The sequence below is a fragment of the Colletotrichum costaricense genome, assembly GCF_030867565.1.
Source record: "Colletotrichum costaricense strain IMI 309622 chromosome Unknown Scaffold_18.1, whole genome shotgun sequence".
Lineage (NCBI taxonomy): Eukaryota > Fungi > Ascomycota > Sordariomycetes > Glomerellales > Glomerellaceae > Colletotrichum > Colletotrichum costaricense.
This window is the reverse complement of record NW_026848247.1, coordinates 514,089-541,426: the sequence shown is the minus strand read 5'-3', so window position 1 is coordinate 541,426 and position 27,338 is coordinate 514,089. Positions and strand designations below refer to the sequence as shown.

At 54.3% G+C, this 27,338-nt stretch overlaps 10 protein-coding genes across 10 annotated transcripts; 5 read left to right on the top strand and 5 right to left on the bottom strand.

The window, feature by feature from the left end:
- Window positions 1–87: 87 nt before the first annotated feature.
- On the top strand, window positions 88–2,404 carry CCOS01_13730 (uncharacterized protein; the record flags this gene model as incomplete). Its single annotated transcript, XM_060461875.1, has 2 exons — window positions 88–2,154; window positions 2,216–2,404. The coding sequence occupies 2 exons, from the start codon at window positions 88–90 to the stop codon at window positions 2,402–2,404; spliced, it is 2,256 nt and encodes a 751-aa protein (XP_060307595.1).
- Window positions 2,405–2,846: 442 nt separating this feature from the next.
- Window positions 2,847–3,537, bottom strand: CCOS01_13729 (uncharacterized protein; the record flags this gene model as incomplete). Its single annotated transcript, XM_060461874.1, has 2 exons — window positions 2,847–3,201; window positions 3,410–3,537. The coding sequence occupies 2 exons, from the start codon at window positions 3,535–3,537 to the stop codon at window positions 2,847–2,849; spliced, it is 483 nt and encodes a 160-aa protein (XP_060307594.1).
- A 3,096-nt stretch (window positions 3,538–6,633) lies between these two features.
- CCOS01_13728 (14-3-3 family protein) lies at window positions 6,634–7,659 on the top strand (the record flags this gene model as incomplete). The annotated part of the gene is made up of 5 exons (XM_060461873.1): window positions 6,634–6,694; window positions 6,751–7,057; window positions 7,112–7,353; window positions 7,404–7,474; window positions 7,528–7,659. The coding sequence occupies 5 exons, from the start codon at window positions 6,634–6,636 to the stop codon at window positions 7,657–7,659; spliced, it is 813 nt and encodes a 270-aa protein (XP_060307593.1).
- Window positions 7,660–8,575: 916 nt separating this feature from the next.
- CCOS01_13727 (CSL zinc finger) lies at window positions 8,576–9,181 on the bottom strand (the record flags this gene model as incomplete). Its single annotated transcript, XM_060461872.1, has 1 exon — window positions 8,576–9,181. The coding sequence occupies one exon, from the start codon at window positions 9,179–9,181 to the stop codon at window positions 8,576–8,578; it is 606 nt and encodes a 201-aa protein (XP_060307592.1).
- A 450-nt stretch (window positions 9,182–9,631) lies between these two features.
- Window positions 9,632–10,274, bottom strand: CCOS01_13726 (uncharacterized protein; the record flags this gene model as incomplete). The annotated part of the gene is made up of 3 exons (XM_060461871.1): window positions 9,632–9,667; window positions 9,731–9,791; window positions 9,889–10,274. 3 exons carry the CDS (start codon window positions 10,272–10,274, stop codon window positions 9,632–9,634), a joined length of 483 nt encoding a protein of 160 aa, XP_060307591.1.
- Window positions 10,275–10,886: 612 nt separating this feature from the next.
- Window positions 10,887–13,079, top strand: CCOS01_13725 (pre-mRNA-splicing ATP-dependent RNA helicase PRP28; the record flags this gene model as incomplete). The annotated part of the gene is made up of 1 exon (XM_060461870.1): window positions 10,887–13,079. One exon carries the CDS (start codon window positions 10,887–10,889, stop codon window positions 13,077–13,079), a length of 2,193 nt encoding a protein of 730 aa, XP_060307590.1.
- Window positions 13,080–14,830: 1,751 nt separating this feature from the next.
- On the top strand, window positions 14,831–15,898 carry CCOS01_13724 (uncharacterized protein; the record flags this gene model as incomplete). The annotated part of the gene is made up of 2 exons (XM_060461869.1): window positions 14,831–14,941; window positions 15,005–15,898. 2 exons carry the CDS (start codon window positions 14,831–14,833, stop codon window positions 15,896–15,898), a joined length of 1,005 nt encoding a protein of 334 aa, XP_060307589.1.
- Window positions 15,899–16,680: 782 nt separating this feature from the next.
- On the bottom strand, window positions 16,681–17,420 carry CCOS01_13723 (TspO/MBR family protein; the record flags this gene model as incomplete). The annotated part of the gene is made up of 3 exons (XM_060461868.1): window positions 16,681–17,071; window positions 17,152–17,245; window positions 17,309–17,420. 3 exons carry the CDS (start codon window positions 17,418–17,420, stop codon window positions 16,681–16,683), a joined length of 597 nt encoding a protein of 198 aa, XP_060307588.1.
- A 1,628-nt stretch (window positions 17,421–19,048) lies between these two features.
- CCOS01_13722 (arsenite resistance protein Ars2) lies at window positions 19,049–21,862 on the top strand (the record flags this gene model as incomplete). The annotated part of the gene is made up of 3 exons (XM_060461867.1): window positions 19,049–19,172; window positions 19,296–21,313; window positions 21,338–21,862. 3 exons carry the CDS (start codon window positions 19,049–19,051, stop codon window positions 21,860–21,862), a joined length of 2,667 nt encoding a protein of 888 aa, XP_060307587.1.
- Window positions 21,863–23,556: 1,694 nt separating this feature from the next.
- On the bottom strand, window positions 23,557–26,113 carry CCOS01_13721 (indigoidine synthase A like protein; the record flags this gene model as incomplete). The annotated part of the gene is made up of 4 exons (XM_060461866.1): window positions 23,557–24,532; window positions 24,586–24,879; window positions 24,943–25,610; window positions 25,706–26,113. The coding sequence occupies 4 exons, from the start codon at window positions 26,111–26,113 to the stop codon at window positions 23,557–23,559; spliced, it is 2,346 nt and encodes a 781-aa protein (XP_060307586.1).
- Window positions 26,114–27,338: the final 1,225 nt, after the last annotated feature.

Below are 27,338 nucleotides of genomic sequence, written 5' to 3'. Positions count from 1 at the left end.
TTGTTGTCACTAGCTCGCACATAGCTTGCGAGACTCCGTTAGGCTTCATCTCGACAGGCCCCAATCGATTCACGAATCTTCCACACAATGTCATTCAGCTTTGGTAACACAGCTACGCCGACGTCGAACAGCGGCTCGACCCCGGCAACCTCTGCGCCCGCATCTGGAGGTCTCTTCGGCGGCGCTGCTGCCTCCAGCGGCACTCCCAGCTTTTCCTTCGGCAACCTAGGATCTGGAGGAGCGGCAGCTGGATCGACCGCCAGCACACCGGCTTCAGGCGGAGGTCTCTTCGGACAGAACACTGCACAGAAACCAGCAGGCGGACTCTTTGGCGGTGGCACGCCGGCCGCTGCTGCAGGAACGCCTGGATCGGCTGGAGGAGGTCTCTTTGGCGCCAAGCCCGCTGCCGGTGCTTCTTCGACTCCCGCATCTGGCGGCTTGTTTGGAGGAGCCGGTGCTTCTACACCTAGCACATCCACGCCTACTGGAGGGCTCTTTGGTGGCGGTGCCGCTGCCTCGACCGGCACACCGGCCGCATCGTCAGGAGGTCTTTTTGGAGGAGGTGCGGCGGCGAAGCCAGCTGGAGGTCTCTTCGGCGGTGGAAACACTGCCAGTCCTGCTCCCACTGGAGGCTTGTTCGGTCAGAATGCCGCAGCGGGCGCGTCGACCACACCCGCTCCTGCCGCAGCTGGAGGCCTGTTTGGTAACAAGGCCGCCTCAAGCACACCCGCCGGTGCTCCAGCAACCCAGGCCACTCCCGCAAAGCCTATGTTCTCTCTAGGAGGATCTACCACACCAGCCGGAGCTCCGCCTGCTGACAAGAAGCCAGCTACTGGAGGCTTGTTTGGAGCTGCTGCGGCGTCTGGATCTGCTGCGGCCGGCGCCGCACCGGCTACGGCTGCTTCGACGGCCAAACCTCCCGCCAGCGGTGGCCTCTTTGGTGGTGCGGCTCAGTCCCAGGTTGCATCTACAGCGCAGCCAGCCAGTGCCGGTGGTCTTTTCGGCGGTCAAACACCACAGCAGCCTGCTGCGGCCGGTGGTCTATTCGGAGGCTCAAAACCTGCTGCTGCCGCCGCTCCTAGCTCCGGTGGTCTTTTCGGCCAAGGCGCTGCCACCGCTACCTCAGCACAGCCGGCTTCCACTTCTGCCGCTGCTCCCGCTGCCGGCGGTGGACTCTTTGGCGGCGCAAAGCCTGCCACTCCTACAACCTCAACACCAGCTGCGGCCCCCGCCGGTGGTCTGTTTGGCGGCAACACATCTTCGACGCCAGCAGCTGCCACGACACAGGCTGGCGCAAGTACTGGAGGTCTGTTTGGCGGCGCGAAGCCTGCTGCACCCTCAGCCTCTACTCCCACCACCGCAGCGGCACCTTCGTCGCTGTTTGGTGGTGCGGCCGCAGCTACACCTGCGAGCAAGCCTGCGAGCGGAGGACTCTTTGGAGCTACACCTGCAGCTGGCACCTCTCAGCCAGCTTCTACCCCTGCGGCGACTGCGACTACCGCCGCTACAACCACATCAGCTGCCGCGCCCAGCACAACGGCTGCAGCTGGTGGTCTTTTCGGAGCTAAGCCAGCAGCTACCCCGGCAGCTGGAACATCAGCTCAGAATGGCACTACGCCCGCCACCACATCTGCCACAACCGGCAACTCAAATACCCTCGCTGCCTCCACCACTGGCCCCACGTCCCAGCTTCCTCGCCTGAAGAACAAGTCCATGGACGACATCATCACACGGTGGGCTTCTGATTTGTCCAAATACCAGAAGGACTTCAAGCACTACGCCAACCAGGTCGCCGACTGGGATCTGGGCCTGGTCGACAACGGCGAGAAGATTCAGAAGCTCTACCTCAACACCTTCGAGGCCGAGAAGGCGAGTCACGAGATTGAGCGCCAACTTCAAGCCGTCGAGAGCCAGCAGGATGAACTTGAGGACTGGCTGAACCGTTACGAGGCCGACGTCAAGGAGATGTTCTCCCGCCAGATGGGACAGGGCGAGACCCTTGCCGGACCCGACCAGGAGCGCGAGCGGACATACAAGCTTGCCGAGAAGCTCACACAGAACCTTGACGAGAAGAGTAGAGACCTGTCGAAGATGGTTAAGGAGATCAACGACATTTCTGGTACTCTTAGCAAGGGTACCAAGCCTGAGGATCCCGTAAGTGATATTGATTTTTCCCCACATGTTGCACCTGCAAAGCTGACCTTCTCATCTACAGTTGAGCCAGATTGTTCGCGTTCTCAATGGTCATCTCGGCCAGCTCCAATGGATCGACTCCAACGCCGCATCTCTGCAGGCCAAGGTCTCATCCGCGCAGAAGGCGAACAACAACCTGGGAAGCCAATACGGAGCGCCGGAGAACGACGCTGCAGAGAGCTTTTACCGATCTTACATGGGCCGGCGTTGATGAAGGTCAGGACACACGGTAAAGGGTTCGTGCAGAGTTTGGTTTTTTTTGCTAGGCAGCATAGGTTACGAGAGACAAGGGGCTAGGACATGCAACAATGAAAGACAACTCGGAATCTCGGGGGTTGGTTGTCATTAATCGCTCAATTTGAGGTGGTCTTTCTTGAACAGAGATGGGTCGCTTAGCAACAGTTGAGTTGGATGGATTCGGCACCGCAAAGGTGGTAATGCATTGAGCAACACAAAGAGTACGTTGTACAGTAGCATAGAACTTGTGGGTGAATACCAGGTGTTTGTTTCTTGAATGGTTTACATGAGATTGAAAAGCTTCAAAATTCAGACGTTTGCTCGCGTTTACGCGGACCATCATCAGTCTCTGCTTTCCCCTTTCAGATTTAGTACATTTGTCCGGCTTTCCCTGAGCCAATCCTCTCCATTTGGTATTATCGCTTTGAAAAGACCTCCTCCGTGAAGCGGGGGGGAAATTGCATCTTTATGATTTTGAATTTAGTTGTGCTCGCCACCCTGGTTTTTGGTGATCTCGTCACTGTTTTGGGTGCCGTTGTTAGCAAATGTACAAAGTCGACGTCATTGCACGCGGATGGGGCGGGTTTGGAAGGGGGAAAAGGTGGAAAGGCGTGGAAGGATGAAAGGTGGTGGACGAACATGTGGTCAGACAGCTGCTGGAGGTGGGCCTGCTGCTCGCTGAGCTTCTTCTTGAGCTCGAGGAGCTTCTCCTTCTCGCGCTGGCGGATGGCGTAGTCCTCGTTGGCCTTTTCGCGCTTCTGGAAGGCGTCACTGTGTTGGGCAAATTGTCAGCCTTTGTGCTCGTTTCCATTCTTTGGATCTGTTCGCTGTCGATTGCAGCCTCGCTTTTCGAACTGTCGATAATGACAATGGGTCATGGGAACGACTGCGTTTGTGCGGAAGGGGGCTGCGAGAGAGAGAGAGAGAGAGAGAGAGAGAGAGAGAGAGAGAGAGAGTGAGAGGAGGAGCGAAGACTTACCCGCCTCCGTACTTGGAGGGAGCTCCAGTGTCGCCCTCGCTCATGGTGCGAGCAGTGGTGCTGAAGCAAGCTCTCGAGGCGAGAGTGAGGGGGCGGGCCGCGGCCTTGGTAGCAGCGATGCGCATCATTTTGAAAGAAGTATCTAGAGGGTGCTCGAGGGGTTTTGGGGATTCCAATTGGAGGTGTTTATGTTTTTGTAGTGAAGCAAGTTGGCCGATGACGATGGTGCAAGTCGGACGGGTTTTGTGATAGGTTGGATTGTGGGGATCTGGGTGCTGGTAATGCCTGGAATAGCTCCTGCTCGGGGAAGGGGGGGCTACGCTGCTATGCTGCTTGGGAGCTTATTGGACGAGGAGGGGATGATCTGATCCTGTCAAACTACGGAGTGCCTGGTCACTTTCTTGGTCGGGGGAGGGAGCTTCTGCTTACTCCGGTCTGTCCTTCCTCACCCGACTATGGGGGTACGAGGATGTGATACGTCATACCCGGCGTGAGCGAGGTATCTCGTTAACATGGTCGTGCCGGCATTTCTCGGCTTCGACGGGTTTGGTTCACTGAACCGGAGAGCTGCGCTGAGGTTGCCTGAGTGTGCTTTCCTCAGGCCACTGAGTGGTGGTCACCTGCATGCGGCCAAATCGTCCTGACTCAATGTGCTTGCTGTACGCAGTACTCAAGATGGGCCAAGCAGTCGATGAAGCTTTGATGCAATTGTGAGCATCCGCATAATCCCGTCCTGACCAACACGCAACACAACAATTTGCCTCCATATTCTGGGCACCGTTTAACTATGCTAGACGCTATCCTTTTGCTGGGACTGAACTGCAAGAATCTATGAGCACCTACCAAGGGCTGCGAATTAGGCGTGTGGTGTTTTACCCGGTCTGCCGGTGTTGTTGCTCCGAGACGGCTTATGCATAAAATGGGACTCGCATATCTCCATTCCGATGATTCTCGTAGGTCCAGTATTCCACAGTGGGTTGCATTCTCCAGATATCCGTAAGCCCGTAGGTACTCCGTAGGTCGCAGCCTTATCAGCCCTTGTTGTTATCTCCGGCAAGGCTGAATCTCCTTTTTCGACTGGGATGGTCCCCGGGACTGTGGACGAGAAATGCGGGAGATCTGTCGCTTCAAAGGCGACCGACGGGGTGCCGGTGGTGTGTAGTCATCGTGGTGCGACGTCTTTCGTCTTTGTCTCGCAGCCCGAGGTACCATTTTAGTGGAGAGGAGAACGTCTGCCCTCTGCAGACCACAGAGAACCCATACGCCGTGTGTATAAGTGCTGCCTGGGCAAAACATGAGATGGCTTCATGGCTTCAGACTGCTAGTGAGGAAGAGGAAAGGATAGCCTCTTTCTTCCCAAATCTCGTGCCATCCCCTCTGCCAAGTCAGGCAACGGCAGCCGAGGAAACACACCTTCTTGGTTCAAGGGGTCCCGGCTACGAACAGCAGCATGCAACCTACATTGACGTGAAGTAAGATGTTTTGCTTTCAAAGACCTTGGGGTCAGGCAAGTCAATCCAATGTGACCAAACAACGGAACAAGTGCCTGAACTCAAAGGATGAATTGGGGCACGGTGGCCGCTCGGCGATTGCATGAAAAGAAGAGACGAGGTGGGATGAGAGAAGACAGGAGGAGTCTGGCCTCGCATCAACTTGCAGGTTGTATGATTTGAAAGCAAGTACGCAGTATGCATATGACCCAGGAGATCAAAACTCTGAGTCTGGTGGTAGAGTTTGGCCATGGAAAGCGAAGCAACAACAAACAAGGTGACGTGATCTGGGTGTAGCAAGGTCGGAGCTGGATAGGTAAGTAAGGGTCAGCGGCAGCGAACTGGTATACGAAGTTATCTTCTTGCAGGCCCTGGATCAAAACCAGGCTACTTGTGGCGAGGCATGTTAGATAGGGTATGCCTTGATCATATTTGTACCTGGATTCAAGGCCTTCCACAAGCAATGAGAGAGGAAGACCGCATTGAGCGAGGCCCGGTGTCCTGTGGAAAGAGCCCGGGGAATTGGACCCGAAGAGGGGAGCGGAAAGAGGTATGAGAATGTACCTCTGCGTACCCCCCACTATCTGTCGCAGAGTCAGGTTGGTAGCGTACCTAAGGCAGGCACGGAGAGTCTGGAGAGCCCTGGAGGCATTATGCGTACGTTTGGAAAGACTTTGGGGGCTCTGCCACTCTGGAGGGGTGCCTCTCTCAGCCGCAGAGCACAGCCGCAATACCTGACGCTACCCCGGGATGATTCACGTGAGCCGGCCATTCCAGGGCTAGCTCGCCGCAGATGGGGATTGGTTGAGACGCCCCTCGACCGTGACTGGCCAGAGCGTGGCTCACCAGCCCAGTGTGTCCCTGCCCAGTGCCCATGGAACCTGGCAGGAAGTCAACCACTCAAGTCGGCTCCCGTCCAGTCCAGTCGGTGCGGCAGCAGCCACCCCCCCCCCCTCCTGCCTACCTTACCTTACGTCTACCTACCGCCCCAGCGTGTTTCCCCCCCAGTCAGTCCAGTCGCCTTGCCTTGTCTTGCCTGGGCCACCTCACGTATTGTGCAGCCCAGAGCCCCTTCCTCAATTTCCATCCATCACCTTTTCGTCTCATCCATTTCTCAACTTCACAAAACTCTCGCACTACCTTTGCAAAACCGCCCACACCCGCCTCTATTTACCCTTCGTCACGCTCTCTTCCCCTGCTCCGATCCAACTCGAGTTTCGACACGGGAATCTTCCATTGACAACTTATCCATCGTTCCACTCGAACATCCCCGCCAACCTCAAAACATCGCACCAAGGTACGTGGTCCCCTCCCCCCATCCCCCCGTGCCCCCTCTGTCGTCATCGCATCCCTCGCCGCAATCTCCTTCCACCGATTCCCAACAACCGACTGTCACCGATTTGCGTCGACCGCTTCACGAAGCTGCCATCCGGCCATCTTTCTGCATCGATTGAGAGCTTCACCGACACTGCGCGCCCTATCTTGATCGGTCAGGCGCAAAACCCCACCAGGAGCGGGGGGCCGAAGCCAAGTCATGAAGTCAGCGAGGCGCATACGCTGCAACTCGTTCTTCTCTCGTTGAATTCACCCCGTCGCTCTTGCGAATTCAATTTGCGCTTCTATTTGCCAACCAGTCCAAAATTCACATTCATAATACACTTAGAACGCAATTTTGGCTTCATCTCCTGACACACGTGCTAACCAATCCCAACGTTCCAGATACCAACCGCCACAATGGGTCAGGATGATGCTGTGTACTTGGCCAAGCTTGCTGAGCAGGCTGAGCGCTACGAGGGTACGTGGCTATCTCTCATCGCACAAGATGGATTACACTGATGATTGGGCTTCCAGAGATGGTTGAGAACATGAAGATCGTCGCCTCCGAGGACCGTGACCTCACCGTCGAGGAGCGCAACCTCCTGTCCGTTGCCTACAAGAACGTCATCGGTGCCCGCCGTGCCTCGTGGAGAATCGTCACCTCCATCGAGCAGAAGGAGGAGTCCAAGGGCAACTCTTCCCAGGTTGGCCTTATCAAGGAGTACCGCCAGAAGATCGAGGCCGAGCTTGCCAAGATCTGCGACGACATTCTCGATGTCCTCGATGCCCACCTCATCCCTTCTGCCAAGTCTGGCGAGTCCAAGGTCTTCTACCACAAGATGTAAGCATTTGCGTCTGTTTCGGTTTTGGGACGATATGTTGACAACCACTGTAGGAAGGGTGACTACCACCGCTACCTTGCCGAGTTCGCCGTTGGCGATCGCCGCAAGGACTCTGCCGACAAGTCCCTCGAGGCCTACAAGGCTGCCACCGAGGTTGCCCAGACCGAGCTTCCCCCTACCCACCCCATTCGCCTCGGCCTCGCCCTGAACTTCTCCGTCTTCTACTACGAGATTCTGAACGCCCCCGACCAGGCTTGCCACCTTGCCAAGCAGGCTTTCGATGATGCCATTGCCGGTCCGTATCGTCATCCTCGAAGCAGGTGCAATCCACTAACGTCTCTACAGAGCTTGACACCCTTAGCGAGGAGTCTTACAAGGATTCTACCCTCATCATGCAGCTTCTCCGTGACAACCTGGTAAGTGACTCTGACCAACTCTGCAGAAGAAAAGCCGCTGACAACGAATATAGACCCTCTGGACCTCTTCTGAGGCTGAGCCCGCGGCGTCAGGCACCACCGAGGCCCCCGCCGCCGCCAAGGAGGAGGGTGCCTCCGCCGAGGCGCCGGCCGCTGCTGCCGCTGAGGAGCCCAAGGCTGAGTAAGGTGTGATTGGTCTCGTAGCATTCTGCAACCTGCGTTCATCGCCGGATTTGGGTGGACTGGTGTCTACGGAGTGTGGACTGGAGATTTCGTTTTTGCGAATCGGCATCGTTTAGGCAATACACAAGAATTGTGAAGGGGTTGATTTTTCCTAGCACGGGGCTGGCTGGGGGCTAAAGAAGAGCATTTTGGAGGTTGATTCCACGTTTGCTTTTTTAGACTCTAATGCAAGGCCGTCTGGACAACAACAAAAAAAGACTAAAATTGCTTTCAAAGAAGCACATCCGGCAAAACAGTTCGAAAAAATCGTGTGATACAGTTGTGTGGCACTGCCAGTAGTTCTGACCTGGTAATGGTGGGATGTTGTCTAAAGTGTTCTATACCAGTACAATTGGGTCGACAAAGGTGAAGTGGCTCGACATATTTGCATGTAGATGGACAACTTGGAGACGTCAATTCGACCATAGAAGGCCAAGAGCCCAGTCATACAGGCTGAAACTTAGGTATGAGTCTACAAACAGCTTGAAGCACAAGTCAGACTTATGGGGTGGGCTGGAGAGACGATTGCCAAAGACAGAAACGCTAGACATTGGAGGACGGCATGTTTTTGAGAAGAGGATCTTGAACGCTTAATATGCGTGATAGAAAGATAACGGCCACGGAGTTGAGATTGGCTGAGAAGAAGGCACTCATCATGATGCGGCGAGACAATTTGGCATGAGGGCGGCACACATCGCAAAGATCATCTAAGGGATCCGTTCGGTCGACACTTGTACACTCTCAAACATGAGAGTGAACGAGCCGACAAGATGGACATGGCCTCATTACAATTGGTTGGTAATCACGGCGTCTTTTCAGTTTTGTTTCGTGTTTTGATTCTATGTTCGTCTGAAGAGACATCCTTCCCAATTCATTTCATCAATCATCCGAGACAACAGCAAAATGTACCTTCATCCAAAGACTGCAATCTTGACAACCGACGAGCAGCTCCCCGTTCTCACCCGCCTCTTCCAGGTCCGCCTCCGTGAAAAAGAAACCGCGTGAGTTGCCGCACCGGCAGCTACGGTACCAAGAGCACATGGCCTCGGGACCGTCTGACGGAGGCTCCTCGACTTCCAGGTCGTCAAGATCGACGACCTCGATGCCCGTCTGAAAAGCTTTTTCCTCGTCGCCGTCGCCGCGCTGGAGACCTTGATTATTTGGTGCCAGGTCTAGAGCGCGGTCGTATTCAGCCCTCTGCTTGGGGTCCGAGAGGACCTTGTAAGCTGATGAGATTTGGTCGATTGAAAAGGTGGCGGCAGTAGCAGAAGAAGAGAGTGCTCGGGTGGTTGTACTGGAGGGAGAAGTACTCTTGAATTGTGGGTATTTGTCCGGGTGGTTTTGGAGGAGGGCGCGGTGGTAGGCCCGTTTGATGATTTGCTGCGGCCCCGCCGTAGGTGACTGTTCCTGCACGAGTTTGCGACTTATACCCAGGATCGCGTAGTGCGTGTGCCCTGTTCCCTGAGCCGCGGATGAAGAAGTCATTTTGGGCCAAGAGGGTAAGTGAGAAGAACGGCGGCGGCGGGCAGGGCCGCTTGGATTGCGGGCTGTCGTTTTTTTGGGATTGTAAGTGAAAATTTCCCTGGCGAATTGGAGTTTTTTGGGAAGCTTGTTTCTGCGGGGATCACGTGAGTGGTTTGTGGTTGAAGTGTCGAATCGAAAATGAACCTCCGAGATGGCTTTTGAAGACGTGACCAGCAGCTAGTCTTTCCAAGTCAAGTTCTCCTAGTGATTCTCGTTAATCTGCACCAGTTTCTGAGCATGTGGTGGAAAGGTCAATATTTTCCCGTTGCCCGGACGTGGGGAAATCCCCAAATATGGGGTTCAAGGCGGCGGGAGTTGATTGAAGTTCGTTTCTTATACATGATAATACATGGTATATGTACATCGTCTATGGTATTGACGCAGCGCAAGTGGAAAGTGCGAACAGAGTGCTTATTTGGGGAATCTTGTCCAGTTCTTCTTTCCAACCTAGTGCAAGTTTGTCAGTATACCGTTTCCAGACAAGTATCCGATGAGATTATGAATGCTTACCTTCTTCCACTCCTTGATGAGCTTCGGCATCGCCAACACAGCCGCTCTCCTCTTCTCCATTCTGCAGATGTATGATTAGTATTTCTTTCCGACTTGACCAACAGTCCAAAAGCCCAGATAGGTTTCCTCGACTGCGAATGAAGGATGTAAAGACATACCTGGGCTGCACCATCCTCTCGTGAATCTTTCCCTTGACCTTTTGCCCAACACCGGTACCCTTCACCCTTAATCCGTGTTCGACGCGGTGCGCAATCCTGTACTCGGTGCCCTTGACCGTATGGGGCAGCAGTTCCTCGACGCCGTGCTGGCGCGCGAGCTTGACGATCTCGGCCTGGCGGCGCATGGAGTAGACGGGGTCGTGCCACTTGCCCGTGACGGCGTGCTTCTGCGACTTGAAGGGGTTCGGGGTGATCTCCTGGAAACCCGTCTTGGGCGTCGCCGCGTTGTGAGGCAGAATGGCGGCGGGCGGCCAACGGGCGAAGAAGCGCTGGAGCTGCGCCGGCAGCGTCTTTGCCAGCTGAATATATTGCTCGGCGGCGGCCATTGTGTGTGGATGGATTCGGGATGCTCGAGGGGAGTATCTGTCTTCTTTATGTCCTCTGGTGCAAGCGCTGTGGCATTGCCAGGTCGTTGTCGTGAACGGGAGTGGAGGGTTTCGTCGGGCGATTTCTCTTCGTCAGTTTCCGTTCGAAGATGCTCTCTCAATCGATACATTGGACAAATTTGGGAGAAGACCAGCCTTATCCACCCCTGTACGTGCATACTACTGACAGGGGTAGGAGCTAAGAGCTTGGGAAAGAATTGCCGGAAGCTCTGCGATCTGATTGGGTCGCATTTGTGTGGCGCCTTCTGACTTGTGGCGCAAATCGCAGCCTTCTCTCGAGGTATCTGAGATAAATCATTCGTCTTTAACTTCTGAAATACATAGTCACCAGGCCCCAACTCAACTTGCAAGCGGCCGACGATTTTGCGAGGGACTGCTTCCAATCCCCTCACTTGTTGCATCCACCCCGGATAGTGAAACTGTGGACCTTGTCGCATCAAGGGGTTTCCACCATTCTCGGCACCTACTCAACACGTACTGCCATAACGAAGATCTCCGAACCCAGCAAGCTTTCCCTCATCCTTCCCTCACAGCACCACACACAACCTGAAAATGAGCACCAACCAAGCGAAGAAGGTCCCTTTGGACCTCGAAGAGATTCTCAAAAAGAAGAAGGCCGCCGATGCTGCATCATCGAAGCTACGATTCATCCCAAAGAAGGAACGAGAGCGCCAGGCAGCAGAGAAGGCCAAACAGGAGGAAGAAGAGCGCAAGCGTAAAGCCGAGGAGGATGCGAAAAAGAAGGCAGAACTGGAGAGGAAATGGGCTTCCGAAGCGAATGGCACGGGCGATAACAGAGCGCAGAATGGATATGGCAGCAGAGTTCCTACTGGTCCCAAGGCCATGAATGGCACGGAAAACGGCAGAGACGGTCGAGGTGCCGGAGGCCGCGGGCGGGAAAAGCCAGAACGAAAGACGACAACGAAGGACGGCAAGGAGAAGAAGACTGCAGAAGCTATCGAGGCCGACCTGCTGCGCAACCGGTATCTCGGACCGGAGGTGAACAAACAGTCCAACTTCTCGGTGAAGAAGAAGCGCAAGAGGGCAACGGAGTTCAAGTTCGAATGGGATGCGGAAGAAGATACCACGCTCGAAAACGACCCAATGTACGAGTCCAACTCGACAACCCTGAAATCCTACACATTCGGCAGTCTGTCTGGCGAGTACACCGAAGAAGCCGAAGAGATTGCGAGGAGAAGGGCAAGGATGATTGAGGAGAGAGACCGCGAATTCGGAAAGCAACGGGCAAAGGAGTTCATGGAGGACTTCTACAAAGCACGAGAGAAGGCAAAGGAGCGCGCAGATCGGTCAGGCCTGGGCAAGCACTGGTCGAAAAAGACACTCGAAGACATGCGGGAACGCGACTGGAGAATCTTCAAGGAAGACTTTGGCATTGCGACAAAGGGTGGTCTCATCCCCAACCCGATGCGCAGCTGGAAAGAGTCAGGATTGCCGCGAAGGCTACTGGAGATCGTCGACAGAGTGGGCTACAAGGACCCTTCGCCCATTCAGAGAGCAGCCATTCCTATCGCGATGCAGGCTCGAGATCTCATCGGTGTGGCTGTCACTGGTTCGGGTAAAACTGCAGCGTTTCTTCTGCCGTTGCTGGTCTACATCTCGGATCTACCGCCTCTAACGGAAATTAACAAAAACGACGGAGCGTACGCCTTGATCCTGGCGCCCACGCGTGAATTGGTCCAGCAAATTGAGACGGAAGCGCACAAATTCGCCGATCCGCTTGGCTTCAACGTAGTCAGCATCGTGGGTGGTCACTCCATGGAGGAACAGGTGCATGCATTGGGCAAAGGTGCCGAGATTATTGTCGCGACTCCCGGTCGTCTGGTTGATTGCATCGAAAGACGCGTTCTTGTTCTGTCTCAATGTTGCTACGTCATCATGGACGAAGCAGATCGGATGATCGATCTCGGTTTCGAGGAGTCAGTGAACAAGATTCTCGATGCCCTGCCGGTGACCAACGAGAAGCCCGACACGGACGATGCGGAAAATGCGACCTTGATGAAGAGTTATCTCGGTGCCAGGGACAGGTACAGACAGACGATGATGTACACGGCCACCATGCCGCCGACTGTCGAAAAGATTGCGAGAAAGTATCTGCGGCGCCCGGCCATCGTCACGATCGGTAATGCTGGCGAGGCCGTCGATACGGTCGAGCAACGGGTCGAGATGGTGTCCGGCGAGGACAAGAAAAAGAAGCGGCTGCAGGAGATCCTTGCCGCTGGAGAATTTGCCCCGCCCATCATCGTATTCGTCAACATCAAGCGCAATTGCGACGCGGTTGCGCGAGACGTCAAACAGATGGGCTACTCTGCAGTCACGCTACACGGAAGCAAGACGCAGGAGCAGAGAGAGGCGGCGCTGGCATCGGTTCGCAATGGGCAGACGCAGGTTCTCGTGGCGACAGATTTGGCAGGAAGAGGTATCGACGTGCCCGACGTCAGTCTCGTCATCAACTTCAACATGGCGACCAGCATCGAGAGCTACACGCATCGCATCGGTCGTACGGGTCGCGCGGGCAAGAGTGGTGTTGCCATTACATTCTTGGGCAACGAGGATGCGGACCTATTCTACGACTTGAAGCAGATGCTCTCCAAGAGCTCCATCTCGCGTGTGCCCGAGGAGCTTCGGCGGCACGAGGCCGCGCAGCAGAAACCCACACGAGGGCACAAGAGGGCCGGTGGAGAGGAGCAGCAGTCGTCAGGCAAGGGGGGTCAGTGGGGCGCCTAATGTAGGGTAATGGGTGACGGTAGCATGGCGAGTGGATGAGGAAAGAGACTGAATAGATGAAAGTGGACTAGGTCCGGCCTCATAGATTATCGTGATAATCTGATCTGATAAAAATTTTATGTCCGAGCCATTATCGTCGGCGCCTCGGTTCTGTTAGCGTCTCTACTTTTGTGCCGTCTCTCCTGTCGCCCCTCCACACCGTCCCATACTGTTGTTTTTTTTGGACAAAACTGTGTCTGATCGTTGTGGGTGTTCATGTACGTCCTGAGACCTTATTTGATCCCTAAAATTCATGTCTGTCGTTGGATGTCTGTTCCAACAGATTCGTTACCTCAAGTACCTTTTTGCCTATTGAGACTCGATATCTACTGTGTATGATCCTGGTTCCTGCCCAGATGGCGGGGCTCCTTGCTGTGCCTGACACCGACAGCGGGGAAGGATTCAGCACCCGCCTTCATCGGTTCGGGGTTTCCAAGAACTCACCCGACTGCCTAGCTCCCGCCGGCCAGAGTGACAGGGCACTTCAGAGTTAACCCCACCAAGAAGAGCACTTTTACGCAATGTTCCTCCCTCGGTCTGATGTCAGGACCCCCAGGGATGTTCTAGGCTTGGAAAGTGCGCCTAGTGTCCCGTTGCAAGACGCAGGAAGCAGTGCCCGATGAAAAGGACCAGGCAGGGTACCTTATTCAGAAGCGGGAAAGGGAAAGAGGACAAGAGAATTTTCTGCAACCCGACCCAAGGTGACTTGGCTCAAGGTATATAGTACCATAGGTACATCCAAGTTGCCTCATTCATGGAAGATGGGAATGTACCGCTTCCCATGCTGACCTTGCCTTGCTGGTGCCGCCCAAAACTCCACCAGCAACTTGCAATTCCGCGCTTCCTTCCTACCTGCGCGCCCGCCCTTCACCGTTTCTTTCACATGGTGGTTCTAGTATAAACCCCATGCCATGCGCCTCTTCAAGTCATGAGCTGGCCGTTTTGACAACCACGTTGTTAATTCCCTCTCTCTCCTCTTCTGAGCTCTGAGTCTTTGGGCTGCCTCCCTCCCGCGCTCCCTCTCTCTCGTTCTCTCTAGCGCGCGGGCTTTTCAACGTTGCGAGAATTATTTCACCCAACGGGATCGACACTGACACAAACAAGCCCTTCGAATTGGTCGCAAGCTTGGTGCAAAGAATCCCCAACTTGGAAACTAAACTAAACCCTCCCCGGTATCGGTGGGTATTTTTCTGATCGAATACCACCCACCCCCGAAAAAAAAGTTCTTGGGCGTTGCGCGCTTGCTGGGTGACACACTCGTGGACACTGCCCAGCTACATTCGCTTTTGCCCCGCGGTACCCGTCCGTACTCCGTCTTCCTGTACGTTCATCCCACCTCCCTGATTCAACTCAGTACGAGGGGGAGCAGTGAGGACAGTGCTGAATAGCCTTCTATTCAACCAGACGTCCTACACTTGCTCCTTTTTTGAGCAAACTTGTTTCTTGTTTTGCTCTTTGATGTACTTGGTGGTCTCGAAGTTTCACGGCCGCAACCCAAAAAGCTGTTGAGCTGCGCGGTATCCTGGCTGGTACTTTTCGTCGAACGACCAACTCGCTCAAACACACAATAACCCCCTCCCCTCGTCCCACCGACCTTTGAGGGATAACTGGAGGTGCTCGATCCTTCGTCCGACCTGACGCATACCTTTGACGACCTCCAAGTAGCTCAGGCAGCTATCAGCTAGCCATCGCACCTCGCAATTACCATCATAATGGACTCGGCCGCAGTAGCGATGGAGATTCCCCACCATGACGCACCCGTGTCGCTGAAGAAGAGCCGTACCGCGGCTCTGGAGGCTATGGAGGACATCGTCTACGGATCAGTAAGTTGCCCGCTTGCAAATGAAGCCTTGAGCGAATTTCGCTGACGAGCCAATTACTGCCAGGTCGCCGGCGTTGTCGGAAAATACATCGAGTACCCCTTCGACACAGTCAAGGTCCGCCTCCAATCCCAGCCCGACAACCAGCCCCTCCGCTACAAGGGCCCGATCGACTGTTTTCGCCAGTCCTTCAAGGCTGAAGGCTTCCGCGGCCTATACCGCGGTATCAGCGCACCGCTCGTCGGAGCCGCGCTCGAGAACAGCAGTCTGTTCTTCTTCGAACGGATCGGTCGCGCCGCCGTATACCAGTCGGGCTGGACGCCCCAAGGCCAGGAGCTGTCACTCTCAGCCCTGTGGTTCACCGGTGCCTTCTCCGGCTTCTTCACTTCATACGTCCTGACGCCCGTCGAACTCGTCAAGTGCAAGATCCAGGCCCCTGCCGGCGCCGACGGCTTGGGGGCACCACAACAGCTGCGCCCGCTGTCTGTCGTCCGCGATATCTACCGCCACCAAGGCATCAGGGGCTTCTGGCATGGACAGATGGGTACTCTGATCCGCGAGTCGGGCGGCTGCGCTGCATGGTTCGGCAGCAAGGAGACGGTTACGAAGATGTTCAACGTGCTCAACGCCAGGTCGGCCAAGACGCAAGTAGAGAAGGACGCCTTGGTTGGGAAGCCACTACCGCTGTGGCAACAGGCGCTGGCGGGCGCCTCGGGCGGTGTGTCATACAACTTCCTCTTCTTCCCGGCCGACACGATCAAGTCGCGCATGCAGACGGCAGCTATCGGCGACGCAGCGCTGAACCGGTCATTCTGGCAGGAAGGCGCGGCCGTCTGGCGGCAACACGGCTTGAGGGGTCTGTACCGGGGCTGTGGCATTACGTGCCTTCGCTCGGCGCCCAGCTCGGCCTTCATTTTCATTGTTTTTGACGGCCTCAAGCGACATTTCCCTCTGCAGTAGAGGTCATTTTTTCCCTTTACACGTATCGAAACCCTTTTGAGATATCCCTAGACTTGGGTGGTTGTGGCTGCTGTTGTGGTAGGAAGACGGGGAGGTGGTTTTATACAATTTGGCATTTAGAAGGCGTACAAGGGGATACGATTCCGGAAACAGTATATATACTTATACATGTGCATACACTTTGGGCAGAATTGGCCCGGCTAGATGGATGTGGGTTTTTACCAAAAGTTGGGAAGAGACGTAAGCATAGATTATTGAGTCTTTTATATACAACCTTGAGTCAAAGGCTATACGATTTGATGTGTTGCCATCTACCGTCCGGGGCTTCCTCTTTGAAGACTACTCTTGCTGGCTTAACCAAGGTACCACGCATTCTTTGCGACTTGTTGGCTGTGATGATGGTAGTAACGTAAATGCTTTACTCGACAGCTGCTGAGACCCACGTCGACCAGTCCTTCCTGTCCTATATTCTCGTCAGTTTTCATACGGCTATGTATGACCTGTGACAACTGTACGCCTTTCATCTATTACAAGCTATTCAGACATTGTCTGCCCGTTGAACGGTTTTCAATTCATACGTTGAGCACATGTTTTCATAAAGATGGATATCGAATTTATTTTCCTAGTAAACGCTCAACGTAAGGAACAGGCCAGCCAATAACCAACTAGAACGCCATAGCACGCAGATACGCCCACCAAGTCCACTCCTCCTCGTCATCTTCCTTCTCTAGACCATTGCACGAGTCACACACGCCCGCACGACAGCGGTAACAATCACAACACTACTGCTTCTTCCCAGCCTTGGCAGCCTGCTCGGCCTCGTATCGCGCCTCGGCGCCCTTGAGGTCCCAGTCGTTGAGGTAGCCCGCTCCCGCGCAGAGGTAGGTCGCGAAGGAGAGCCAGCCGAGGTAGGGGACGAGGCAGGCGCCGGCGACGGCGTCGACGGAGCCCCAGAGATAGGCGAGGTAGGAGTTTATGCCGAGGAGGGCGAGGATGTCGACGGTGGCGGCGACGGGGCGCTTGAGGAGGAAGAAGAGGGGCATCCAGATGAGGTTGAGGCCGAGCTGGATCGTGTAGAGGGTGGCGCCGTGTTTTGTGTCGGCGATTTGGGAGAGGGTCGAGGTTGGGGAGAGGCCCGTGTGGAAGGCGCGGTAGGCGGAGTAGCCCATTAGTCTTGAAGGGGGGTTTGTTAGATACCAGAGAACAGCGTCATCGTGTTGGTGAAGTGTTTTGGGAGAGGAAGTTAGGCTTACCCGTAAAGGAGAGTCCATGCCGGACCAAACACCCACGCGGGAGGGCGGCCGGGAGGGTTCTTGATGGCGGCATAGGTCTTCTTAGTATCCTTGGCTGCATGAGCTTTATTAGTATCGCCTTTTTTGAGGGTTTGAAGTATCCTCAAGGGGAACGTACGCCGCGAAGAGAAGCCGACGGCCGTGCCGAGAGCTATGGGGAGCAGGATCGAGGCGGCTGCATTCTCGAAGACCTGGTGGGGTAAGGTCAGGGCCGGGATGAAGGTTGTCATTGTGGCCGATTTCGGTTATGTAGTCGGTGGGAAATTGACTAGAATTGTGAGAAAGGTATTAGACGCGATAATTGCGAGTGGTGTGTTTATAAGTAAAATGCAACGGTTCGTCTGGAACATGCGATGCGGATGGTGAGAAGTAACCTCGGGGCGGGTCTCAGTCCGACATGCGAGGAAGCTATCCTCTAACAGGAGAGCTATGACGCAATGTAGAGAAAGTCTCCTGTCAGGAACCACCTCAATCTGGCGACTTCTACTTCGAATTTCGATGTTGACGAACGGGAAAGCGCAAGACAGACGTACTCACGAATCAGAAGGTGCATGTGGTGCTTGTCAATTCTTGAAAGACGATTGGGTCAAAGTAGTGAAAATTGTCACGTTGTCTATCCGCCCATTCTATCTCAGCTGAGGTGGCAGTTTGGCAGATGGGGACCCCCGTTCCTCAGATGGACATGCTTCTGCCGCTACAGGGGTGAAGCTCTGGAGATCGCTGGGATCGACCGCCGTTGTCTGCAGCTCTCCAGCAATTGAATTCCACTGGACATTGACCCGCCTGTCACGGCTGGGGGCAGCTGCGACAGCATTAGCAGGTCTCGAGGAAGGCACTGATTACTGCGCTTGCCAGTACCCGGGATGCATTGTGTAGAGAAGGCATAGTCAACTCGAAAAGACTCTTTTTGGACTTGATTGACTGCGGCATCTTATCCATCATAAGGTAAGGTACTTCCCTTGTACCTAGAAAAGGTGCAGATCAGTCAACGACTCGTATCTAGCAAGCACATATGCGAAAACGAGGACGTATGCAGTTAAGAGTGCCGTCGCTGCCGAGGATCCTCCGAAAGAAACACTAAGCCCGTTTTGCTCAAGGTGGACCTCTCCAGCCGACCCTTTGTTCGTGTCTCGCTCCCATCGTCTCGTCGCCCTTTGAGTACGGAGTCGGGTCAGCCTTCCCATCTTCAACCTCTCCTTCGTGCATCCCAAAACCCTCTACCTTTTGGATCACGACAACATCACGCGTCTTATCGTCGAGGCATACGCCCTCGCCATCGGAATAGTTCGTTCTTCCCTTTCTTTCTGCATTATCTTTACTCATCCGCAACCTATTGTCCATCCATCACCTCAATTCAATCCCCATTATTCCTGTCTTCCCTCTCCCAGACCATCCATTCTTACTCCCGCCCAACTGCCTGTCCAACCATCCTCGTTTGTCAATCATTCTCAGCAGGCCTCACTTGGCATTCCGTCTTTCTTCTTCTTCCGTTTGCACCGTCATCGTCAGAGTGACGAGTCGGTTTTCAACTCATCTTTGCCCTCTGGCAGCTGCACCACTTTTTACTGCTACTTCCGTCCCGAATTCTCAATTCTTTCTCTATCTCTTCTTCCGTTTCCCTCAGAAGCCGTCCCGTATTCCGCCTGCAGAATGATTTCTCTAACCGCAATCATGTTGCCAATCAACAGGCTTCCTCCTTCCTTCCTTCGATCGAGCAAGCGAAACGAAATCACATGAGTAGCAACCACGCAGCTACCCGACGCCGACGCGATACTTAATCTGGCTGAAGAGGTCAATTGAACTCAACAAAGACGCCATTCACCGTCCCACACACTAGACTCAGCGCGACATATCCACGATGGATTCCTACTCTTCACATCGAGACTCTGCGCGCTCGCCGGGTGACAGGACGTGGAGCAGTCGCGACGACACGCGAGTCAAGGAAGAGCGAGCTGACACATTCTACCGCGGTAGATCGCCTGGTGTGTAGGATCTCTGATTTATCCCATCCAATGGCTCCGGTCGTTTCTTGTCGAGGCTTCTTCCACGATACTGAGCCTTGAACTGGCAAGGATTTCCTGGTCAATTACTGACAAATCTTTCAGGCCATGAGCGTCAGCACCGTGACAGACGGCGCTCACGATCCCCAGCTGCTATCGACCGATATGAGCCAAGGGGTCGCGGTCGCGACGACTACGCTGGTGGCAGAGATCGCGATGACCGCCGGGAAAGGAGAATCCAGTCACCGCCAGCCAACATTGATCGCTACGTCCCTGGACAGGACAGTAGCGCCTCTGCGCCGATGACAGTCAACCCCCTTGCGGATCCCGTCAAGCTCCCATACCAAGTCGGCTTCTCATACTTTGGCGAATGGTGGAGGATGAACGAAAAGATCAAGGAGGAGAAGGAACGCCAACGTACTGGCCGTCGCCGTGAACCGGAACGTGCCCGAGGCACACGTGAAGCCCAAGAAGAGCGCGAAAAGGAGAAGGCCAAGATTCAGGTCGCGTATGACGCCTACAAGGAAGAACTTCAAGCAAAGATGGCTCGCACTTTCGTTGGCGAGCACAAGAAGGAGCAGTGGTTCCGCGAGCGATACGTCCCTGAAATTCGTGACGGTTTCAGAGCCCAGCTTAACGAATTCCGCCGTGGCGCTTACAGCCAATGGGAGCAAGATCTTGAGTCCGGAACCTTTGACGAGTTCTCGCTGGAGGGAATTCCCAAGAGCGAGACTAATGGCCTTGGAGGCCTCGTAGAGAAGGAGGAAGGTGAAGCAACCGCCGCCAACGAGATCCTGGGCGTGGGAGACCTTGTGCCAGCCAACGGCGGTGACATCAGAGACGAGAACCTGTACCAGCCCACCCTTCTCATCAAGACCATTGCGCCCCATGTCAGCAGACAAAACCTCGAGACTTTCTGCAAGGAGCATCTCGGCGAAGAAGAGGGCGGCTTCAAGTGGCTTTCTCTGTCAGATCCCAACCCCAGCAAGCGGTATCATCGTATTGGTTGGGTTATGCTTCACCCTTCATCAGAAGTTGCCCCCGCAGTCGTTGACCGCGTCGACCCCAAGAATGAGGATGGCGATATGCCTTTGAAGTCGCCAGCAGTCGTGTCGACTGCTGAGAAGGCACTTGATGCTGTCAACGGCAAGACTGTCAAGGACGAAGTCAGGGGCGACTTCGTCTGCCACGTCGGTGTGCACAACCCTCCCAGTCACCCCAGAAAGAAGGCTCTCTGGGATCTCTTCTCTGCACCCGAGCGAGTTGAGAAGGACTTGGGCCTGGTTCAACGACTTGTCAACAAGTTTGAGGAAGACTTCGGCTCTGACTTCAACGCCGTCTTAAAGATTGAGGAACGTGTCGACGATCTTAAGAACGGCGGCCGCCTTCAGCCCGCAGTCACTGCACCTAAGAAGAAGGCCAAGAAGGAGCGTGACCTCGACGTTGATGACGGCATGGAAGACGGAGAGGATGGTGCCATTGACGATGACGAAGATGAAGGTGCTGTTGAGGAGGACGACGTTGACGACGAAGACCTCCTGGTCAAGAAGAAGCAGCTGGATCTCATGATTGAGTATCTCAGACGCGTCTACAACTTTTGCTTCTTCTGTGTCTTTGAGAGCGATTCAATTCATGAGCTCACTCGCAAGTGCCCCGGTGGTCACCTGCGTCGCCCGAGGACCACCCTTAGCACTTCCGCCAAGGCCGTTGCGCGTGCTAGTGCCAATGGGGAGCCATTCCCTGGCAAGAAGCGCAGCGAGATCGAGGAGGAAGGCGAAGCGACTGAGGACAAGAAGTTCCGCGGTACTACCGGCAAGGCAGAACAACAGCTGCTTCGCGCCTACAACTGGGTCAAGACTTTCGAGGACAAGATTATGCAAATCCTTGAGCCCGAAACGGCAGACCTGCGCAAGCTTGGAGGCCGCCCCGTTGAGGATGCCGTCAGTGACGAGCTGCTGAAATACGTCAAGCAGGAGGACGAGCACAAATGGAGATGCAAGGTTCCCGAGTGTGCCAAGTTGTTCAAGGAAGAGCATTTCTGGCGCAAGCACGTCGAGAAGCGCCACAACGAATGGCTCGAAACCATTGAGCAAGAGGCAAGTCACCTTTCCCAGCTACTTGACGTCAGCTGCTAACCAACTCCACAGTTCCACCTTATCAATGCCTATGTCATGGACCCATCTCACATTGCTCCATCAAGGACCGATGCTAATTCCAACGGTCACTTCCCTCCGGCTAATGGTTCTTCTGCAACTGGAACCCCTCGTGGATTCAACTTGCAGAACTTTACTATGAATGGCATGATGCCCATCCCTGGATTCCCCATGCCACCCGGCGGGTTCCCGCCGTTCGTCGGTGGCGGACATCCCGGTATGCAGTCCGGATGGAATGCTAGTGGCGATGACCGCGGAGGCTCTGGCCCCATTCGCCGCGGAGGTATGAGCGGTAGCCGTGGAAACTACCGAAGCGGTCCCTATGACCGACGCCCGAATCCCCGTTGGGACGGTGGTATGAGGGGAGGAGGCCGCGGTGGCGCCGGCAAGTGGGGAGACGGTGCTGCCGGCGGTGGAGCGGCTGTCGGCCCACGGGAGGCCACTCAGGGACGTAGTCTCAAGAGCTACGAGGATCTCGATCACGTCGCTGGCGGCGGCGGCGGAGAGCTGAATTATTAGGACAAGAACTACTCCCATCGCTTGGAACGTCGCAAAACAGTGGTCAAGGAGGGATAGAACCATTGGTTGTTGTTGAGAAATTTTGACTCGTGCGACTGGTCACGGGCGCCGAGAATGACGCTCTACCGGGGGCTTGCTTCTTACAACATGGGCATTGCATAATCATCGGGCACATCAAGTTGTACTTTGTAAAATAACAAAATTTCGGGGTTAGGTTGGGATTGCGAATGAAAACGGGTTTTAATTATTTGACCTGGATCATCAGACAAACAAAGTCTTGTCAGTATCCTCCTATACTGAGCAATGCTGATTCAAATGCCCTCTCATGTCCTTTGTTATAGATTGTGCCATCTATGTCAATAAGCAGAAGTACAGTAAAGAGTCCACGCACAAAGTCTCCCCACAGCCAAGGCTATTCTTCATCTCTTTTTGTTTGTTGCTGGCATTGTATTGTTGCCTCTGATTGACAAAGGCCCCTTTCATTGAGGGCTTGGTATTTGAGGATGTAATTTCGCCATTTGCTCTGGGCGCAACAATTGTTTGAGACTTATGCAACTTTGCTAGCACTGAATATCTCTTGCTGTGAGACTGTGCAGGGCAATTCTCATACAGATCTAGATAGTCAAGAGATCTAGACGCCGTGTTGTCATCACTCTCTTTCACAAACTACTTCACTTCCATGGCTGTATATGAATGCTACTAGCTCAAACAATCCCGTTCCGATATGACGCGTTCATGATGTTCATAGCCGGATCAGGGCTCTTCTCTCGTCAAGTGAAAATTTGAAGTGAATCTCTATTCTTTACATGAGAAATGATGTCTCGTTCTTACTGTTCGTGTCTGTATACCTGTTTGATACCGGGACATCAAACGTTGCCGGCCTGGACAGGCATGCTTGCTGCTAGGTACTTGTCTGCAAGCTTGAGAGTCGGGGGCAAGTATTGGCTTTTACCCTCAGTAGCTAAAACTCGTTTTAGGATTCTTTCCTCGACATAACATCTAGTGTTTAGCTATAGTAAGAAACACGGTCTTGATATCGACTTGGTGACAGCACTGTCACTTCCTTAGGCTGGTATAAGAACCATGGCTTCTTTTTTTTCCATAGCTCAGAAGCGAAGAATATAGTCGCGTGTAGCCAGGTTCGCCTCTGGCTTCACGTTGGTAAACGTATTCGAATCCGAATACGTAGGGCGAAGGGAGCTAGCTGTCTAGGGAATGATAAACGCTATAAGAGAATGTGTTCAACATAAAGAATGAATAATATCACCAAGAAAGAACGTCGATATAAGGCAGCAGCATCACTCTCACATGCAGTCCGACTAGACCCAAACCCCGGGAACCCGCCAACCTTGCCTTTCGATCTTATCCTCAACTCCTGACTTACAAGACTACGAGAGGAGCAGAGTAAAGGGTACATAGATTATAGATTTAAAGGACGGAGCACCCCGCATTTCGAAGCTGCCGAGGCCATCCAGCTGAGTGGTTGATTAGTATGAACAAACCGGGACGCTGGTGTTTCTCAGGCATATGGTTCGACTCCTACAACCCAGCTGTTCGACAGTCAAGTTTGCCTCTGCTGACATATCATCACAAGAGCACGCAACACGTTCGGTATACATGAAGCAGGTCAAAGGGTCAAGTCTCACTGAACGCCGCGAACTTTTCTATTCTACATGGGTAACTTCATGATGCTCTCAACTCCTCACAGAAGCCTTTAGGGCCCCATCCAGCCTTTCCAAGTCAGGGCTCACACTCTCGTGGCTCTTGAGCGTCATGACTGCCGCCTTTTGCGCGACATCGATCAAGTCCTCCACCTTGCCCCCCTTTGACAGGCCAGCAATGAGAACTCCCAAGAATGTATCACCAACCCCATTGACGGATACAATCTCGTCGAGGGCAACCTTCTCAGCAGGCGGGAACAGGCGCATGTAGACGCCGCCGACGGTGGGATGATCAACGTAGCCTCTCGTAAGCAGCCACTTCTCTTCGTTTCTGTCCTTGAGTCTGGGATCATTCTTGCCCAGAATCGTAGTCAGGAGAACACCCTTGGACCCCAGCTTTGTGACTAGGGTAGGGATGTACGGCAGGAGGTGAACCGTCTGCACGGGGATGCCCGCGTCAGTCATCTCCTTGGACGTAAGAGCCACGAAGCGGTCTCGCGCACCGCGCATGTTGAAGGCGTCAATAACCTCGAACCACTCGGGCGTATCAAAGAAGCCATTCTCCTTGGCCGCGCTATACATGGCGTTAAGCTCAAAATTATTGGGCGACGCGATGTCGATGCCGGGGCTGGGAAAGACGCCGAGGTGCGGGTGCTCTTTGGGAAAGAGACCGATGGACTTGGCCGTCGAGACGGGCTCAAAGGCGACTTTGCACCCTTGCTCGCGGCCGGCGTCGATCCACGCCCGGACGTCCTTGGGGCTCCAGTTGCCGTCGACGACGAGCCATGCCGGCTTGGCGCCGGCGACGGCGGACTTCCAGTAGTCTGGGAAGGAGTGGTTGGCGAAGATGCCCATGTCGGCCATGGCCATGACGAGGTTCTTCTCGGCGTCGTTGACGGCGACGTACTGCGCCGTGCGGTTCGCGACGTGGTACTCGGAGGTGAGCTGGCGGATGTAGGTTGTCTCGAGGCCTGAAGCTTTGAGAGAGGACAGGACGGTTGCGCCGGCGCTTTTCACTTCGTTAGGTGTGGAATTGTAGGTATAAGGGGGGAGCGGGCTTACACATCGTCACCGATCAAGCTACATAGGCGTACTGTCGTGTCTTTGCTTACTCTGTGAGCTGCTAGAGCGACGTTGTGACCGACGCCGCCGATGGACTGGTTGATACAAGCAGGGTTTGAGGTTTGCATATGAGGCGCGACCTCTTTCTTGTCACCCAGGGGATGGTAGTCGCAGCTCAGGTCAATCGCTACGGAGCCCGCCACAAGCACATCAGCCTTGCTGGACTTGGGTTCTTCCACTTTGACGGTAGCTTTAGGGGGAATGTCATAACCAGAAACATGCGTGCTCGAAGAACTATCTACGCAGTCAGAGTCCGAGTCCCCGGCTGAGCTATATACAACGAAATCGAAAACTTACGATTTCGAAACGCCCTCGTTCAGCAGTTTCGAGAGCTCCACCGAGATCTTGGTAGCCCGCGCCACGTTGGACCTCACCAACGCCTTGTTGGCCAGCGTGCTTCGCTCCTCCGTCAGCTGCCTGATCCTGCCGAGGACGTAGGGCGTGTTCTTGGCGCCCGTGAAGCCCTTCTCAATGGCCTCCGTGACCGCCGTCTCGATGACGGCGTCCATCTCCGCGCGGGGGATGCCGTACTCCTCGGGGATCGGGTTGGCGAAGAGCATGCCGGACTCGATGCCTAGGCTTTCTTGCGCCAAGATCATGGCGGCGGCCTCGCGCTCGGTCTGGACGACCGCGGGGCTCTTTGTGCCGCTCTCGCGGGCCCAAAAGGCGGGGAAATCGACGTTGCCGGTTCTGCCGTCGGCGAAAGTCGCGACGAAGGCGCCGTGCGTCTCGAGGAACTCGAGCGTGCGCGGGATGTCGAGGAAACCCTTGCAGCCTGAGCTCACGACGGCCACGCGCGTGCGGCCGAGCTCCGTGAGGTCTGCGGAGACGTCGAGGGAGTTCTCGCCGCCGCGGTGAACGCCGCCTAGGCCGCCAGTGCCGAAGACGCGGATGCCTGCGAGTCTTGAGAGTAGCATGGTTCCGGCAATGGTGGTGCCGCCATGGACCTTCTTTCCAGTGATTCCCTGAGATATGTTAGAACTGAGGCATGGAATGTGTGCAGAAGACGTCTGTCAATGGACCAACATGAATGATAGCGCAATGCTATCTAGTGACTTACCAGTCCAACGAGGTGAGCAACATCTCTCCTCGACACCTTGCCCGCCGTGCCAGAATCGACCATGAAGGCAACCTCAGCTTCCGTCATTCCGACGATAGGCTCGCCGTTCAGGATACCACACACAGCAGGAACACCGCCGCCCTGACGGACAATGTCTTCCAGACCGAGATCATTGCCCAGCGCACCGTGTGTGTAGATTGTAGACTCCAAAGCCACAACCGGCTTATTTGTGGCAACGGCATCGGCAACCTCTTCAGAAACACGCAGGAGATTCTTCAGTCCGCCTGATTGGTATGCAGCGGCGCTCATGTGACGACGTGCTGCGTTGGCCCCAACAATTTGGCGTGAGAGCTGCAGCTGCGAGAGAGCTTGTCTGGCCAAGCGGCAAGATGAGCGTGGGACAATCATGTTTGATAGACGACGGCGATGTGCCGTGCCCCTGGTTGCTTGGTTGTTCGTTGTGGATGAACTGATCAATGTTTTGCTTCTTCGACAAAGAGAGTGGCTGCCAAGCTTGTCGTATTAAGATATGAAAGTCGAGACTGCTACTGAGAGCTGAACACGATTCAATTAAGCTCGCTGGGTGCTCAACATATAAGATGAACGTCTAGCTTTCAAGAGCAGCGGAATACGGCGATATGAGAAGACGCCCTGCCAAGTACCCAGAGCCGAGGTGCACGCCCTCCGAAATACAGTGGTGCTTACCTTACTTACAAGGAAGGTCCAGACTGGAACCCCACCGCGCCACGCTGCCTGTGGCTTAGCGTAGGTCGATTTCGCGATCCCACGATACTCACTCTCACAACTCATAACCATGACAAAAACTTCACAAACACCACCCATTCTTCACGATAACTCATAAAATGATGAGTCCGGGCAAAAGAGTACTCCTCGACGGGGAATTGAACCCCGGTCCCCTGCGTTTCATTGAATTTCAGTGACAAGCAGATATCCTCACCACTAGACTATCGGGGATGTGTGGATGTTTTCATCCAGTGATAGTTAGTTGACGGCTCAGACCCGCTGAGGGTATATGAATAACCCATCTCTTAGCGCAAGAACAGACATAGCCCTAAGCTTAGTAAAATAGTATACCGGCCGAGACATATTTTAATCCCTTTTTATTACTACTACCTCTCTCATTGCCTCTCTCATTGCCTCTCTCATTGCCTCTCTTATTATACTCTTTCTTAGCTTCTCAAGACATATTATCAATGGAATAATTATAGAGTAAAGAAAAGCAATTGTCTTAGCAATAATGATAGTATTAGGAATAGAGCTCAAGATATACTTAGACTTGGGGATACCGATTTTTAGTCCGATCTCTTACTCCCGTCGGGGTCAAGGAAGCAGGCCTTCTCGAGGGTGTCTTTCTCTTCGTCGTCGGGGAGGTTGAGAGTAACAGCAAATAAAGTCATATACTATTACAAGACACCGACCTGCCATTCTATTGTGGGACAGGTCGAGGCACTAAAACCCTCGGCCTCTTTATAGCTTTCTGCTTTGCAGGATAAAGTTGCCACGGACCCGGCTCGGTATATACACGGCCACTACATAAACACTACAATCAGCCTATCATAGCGCACATAAACACTGTCGACTGTGGGTTCATCACGGGCTTGATCACCGAGGG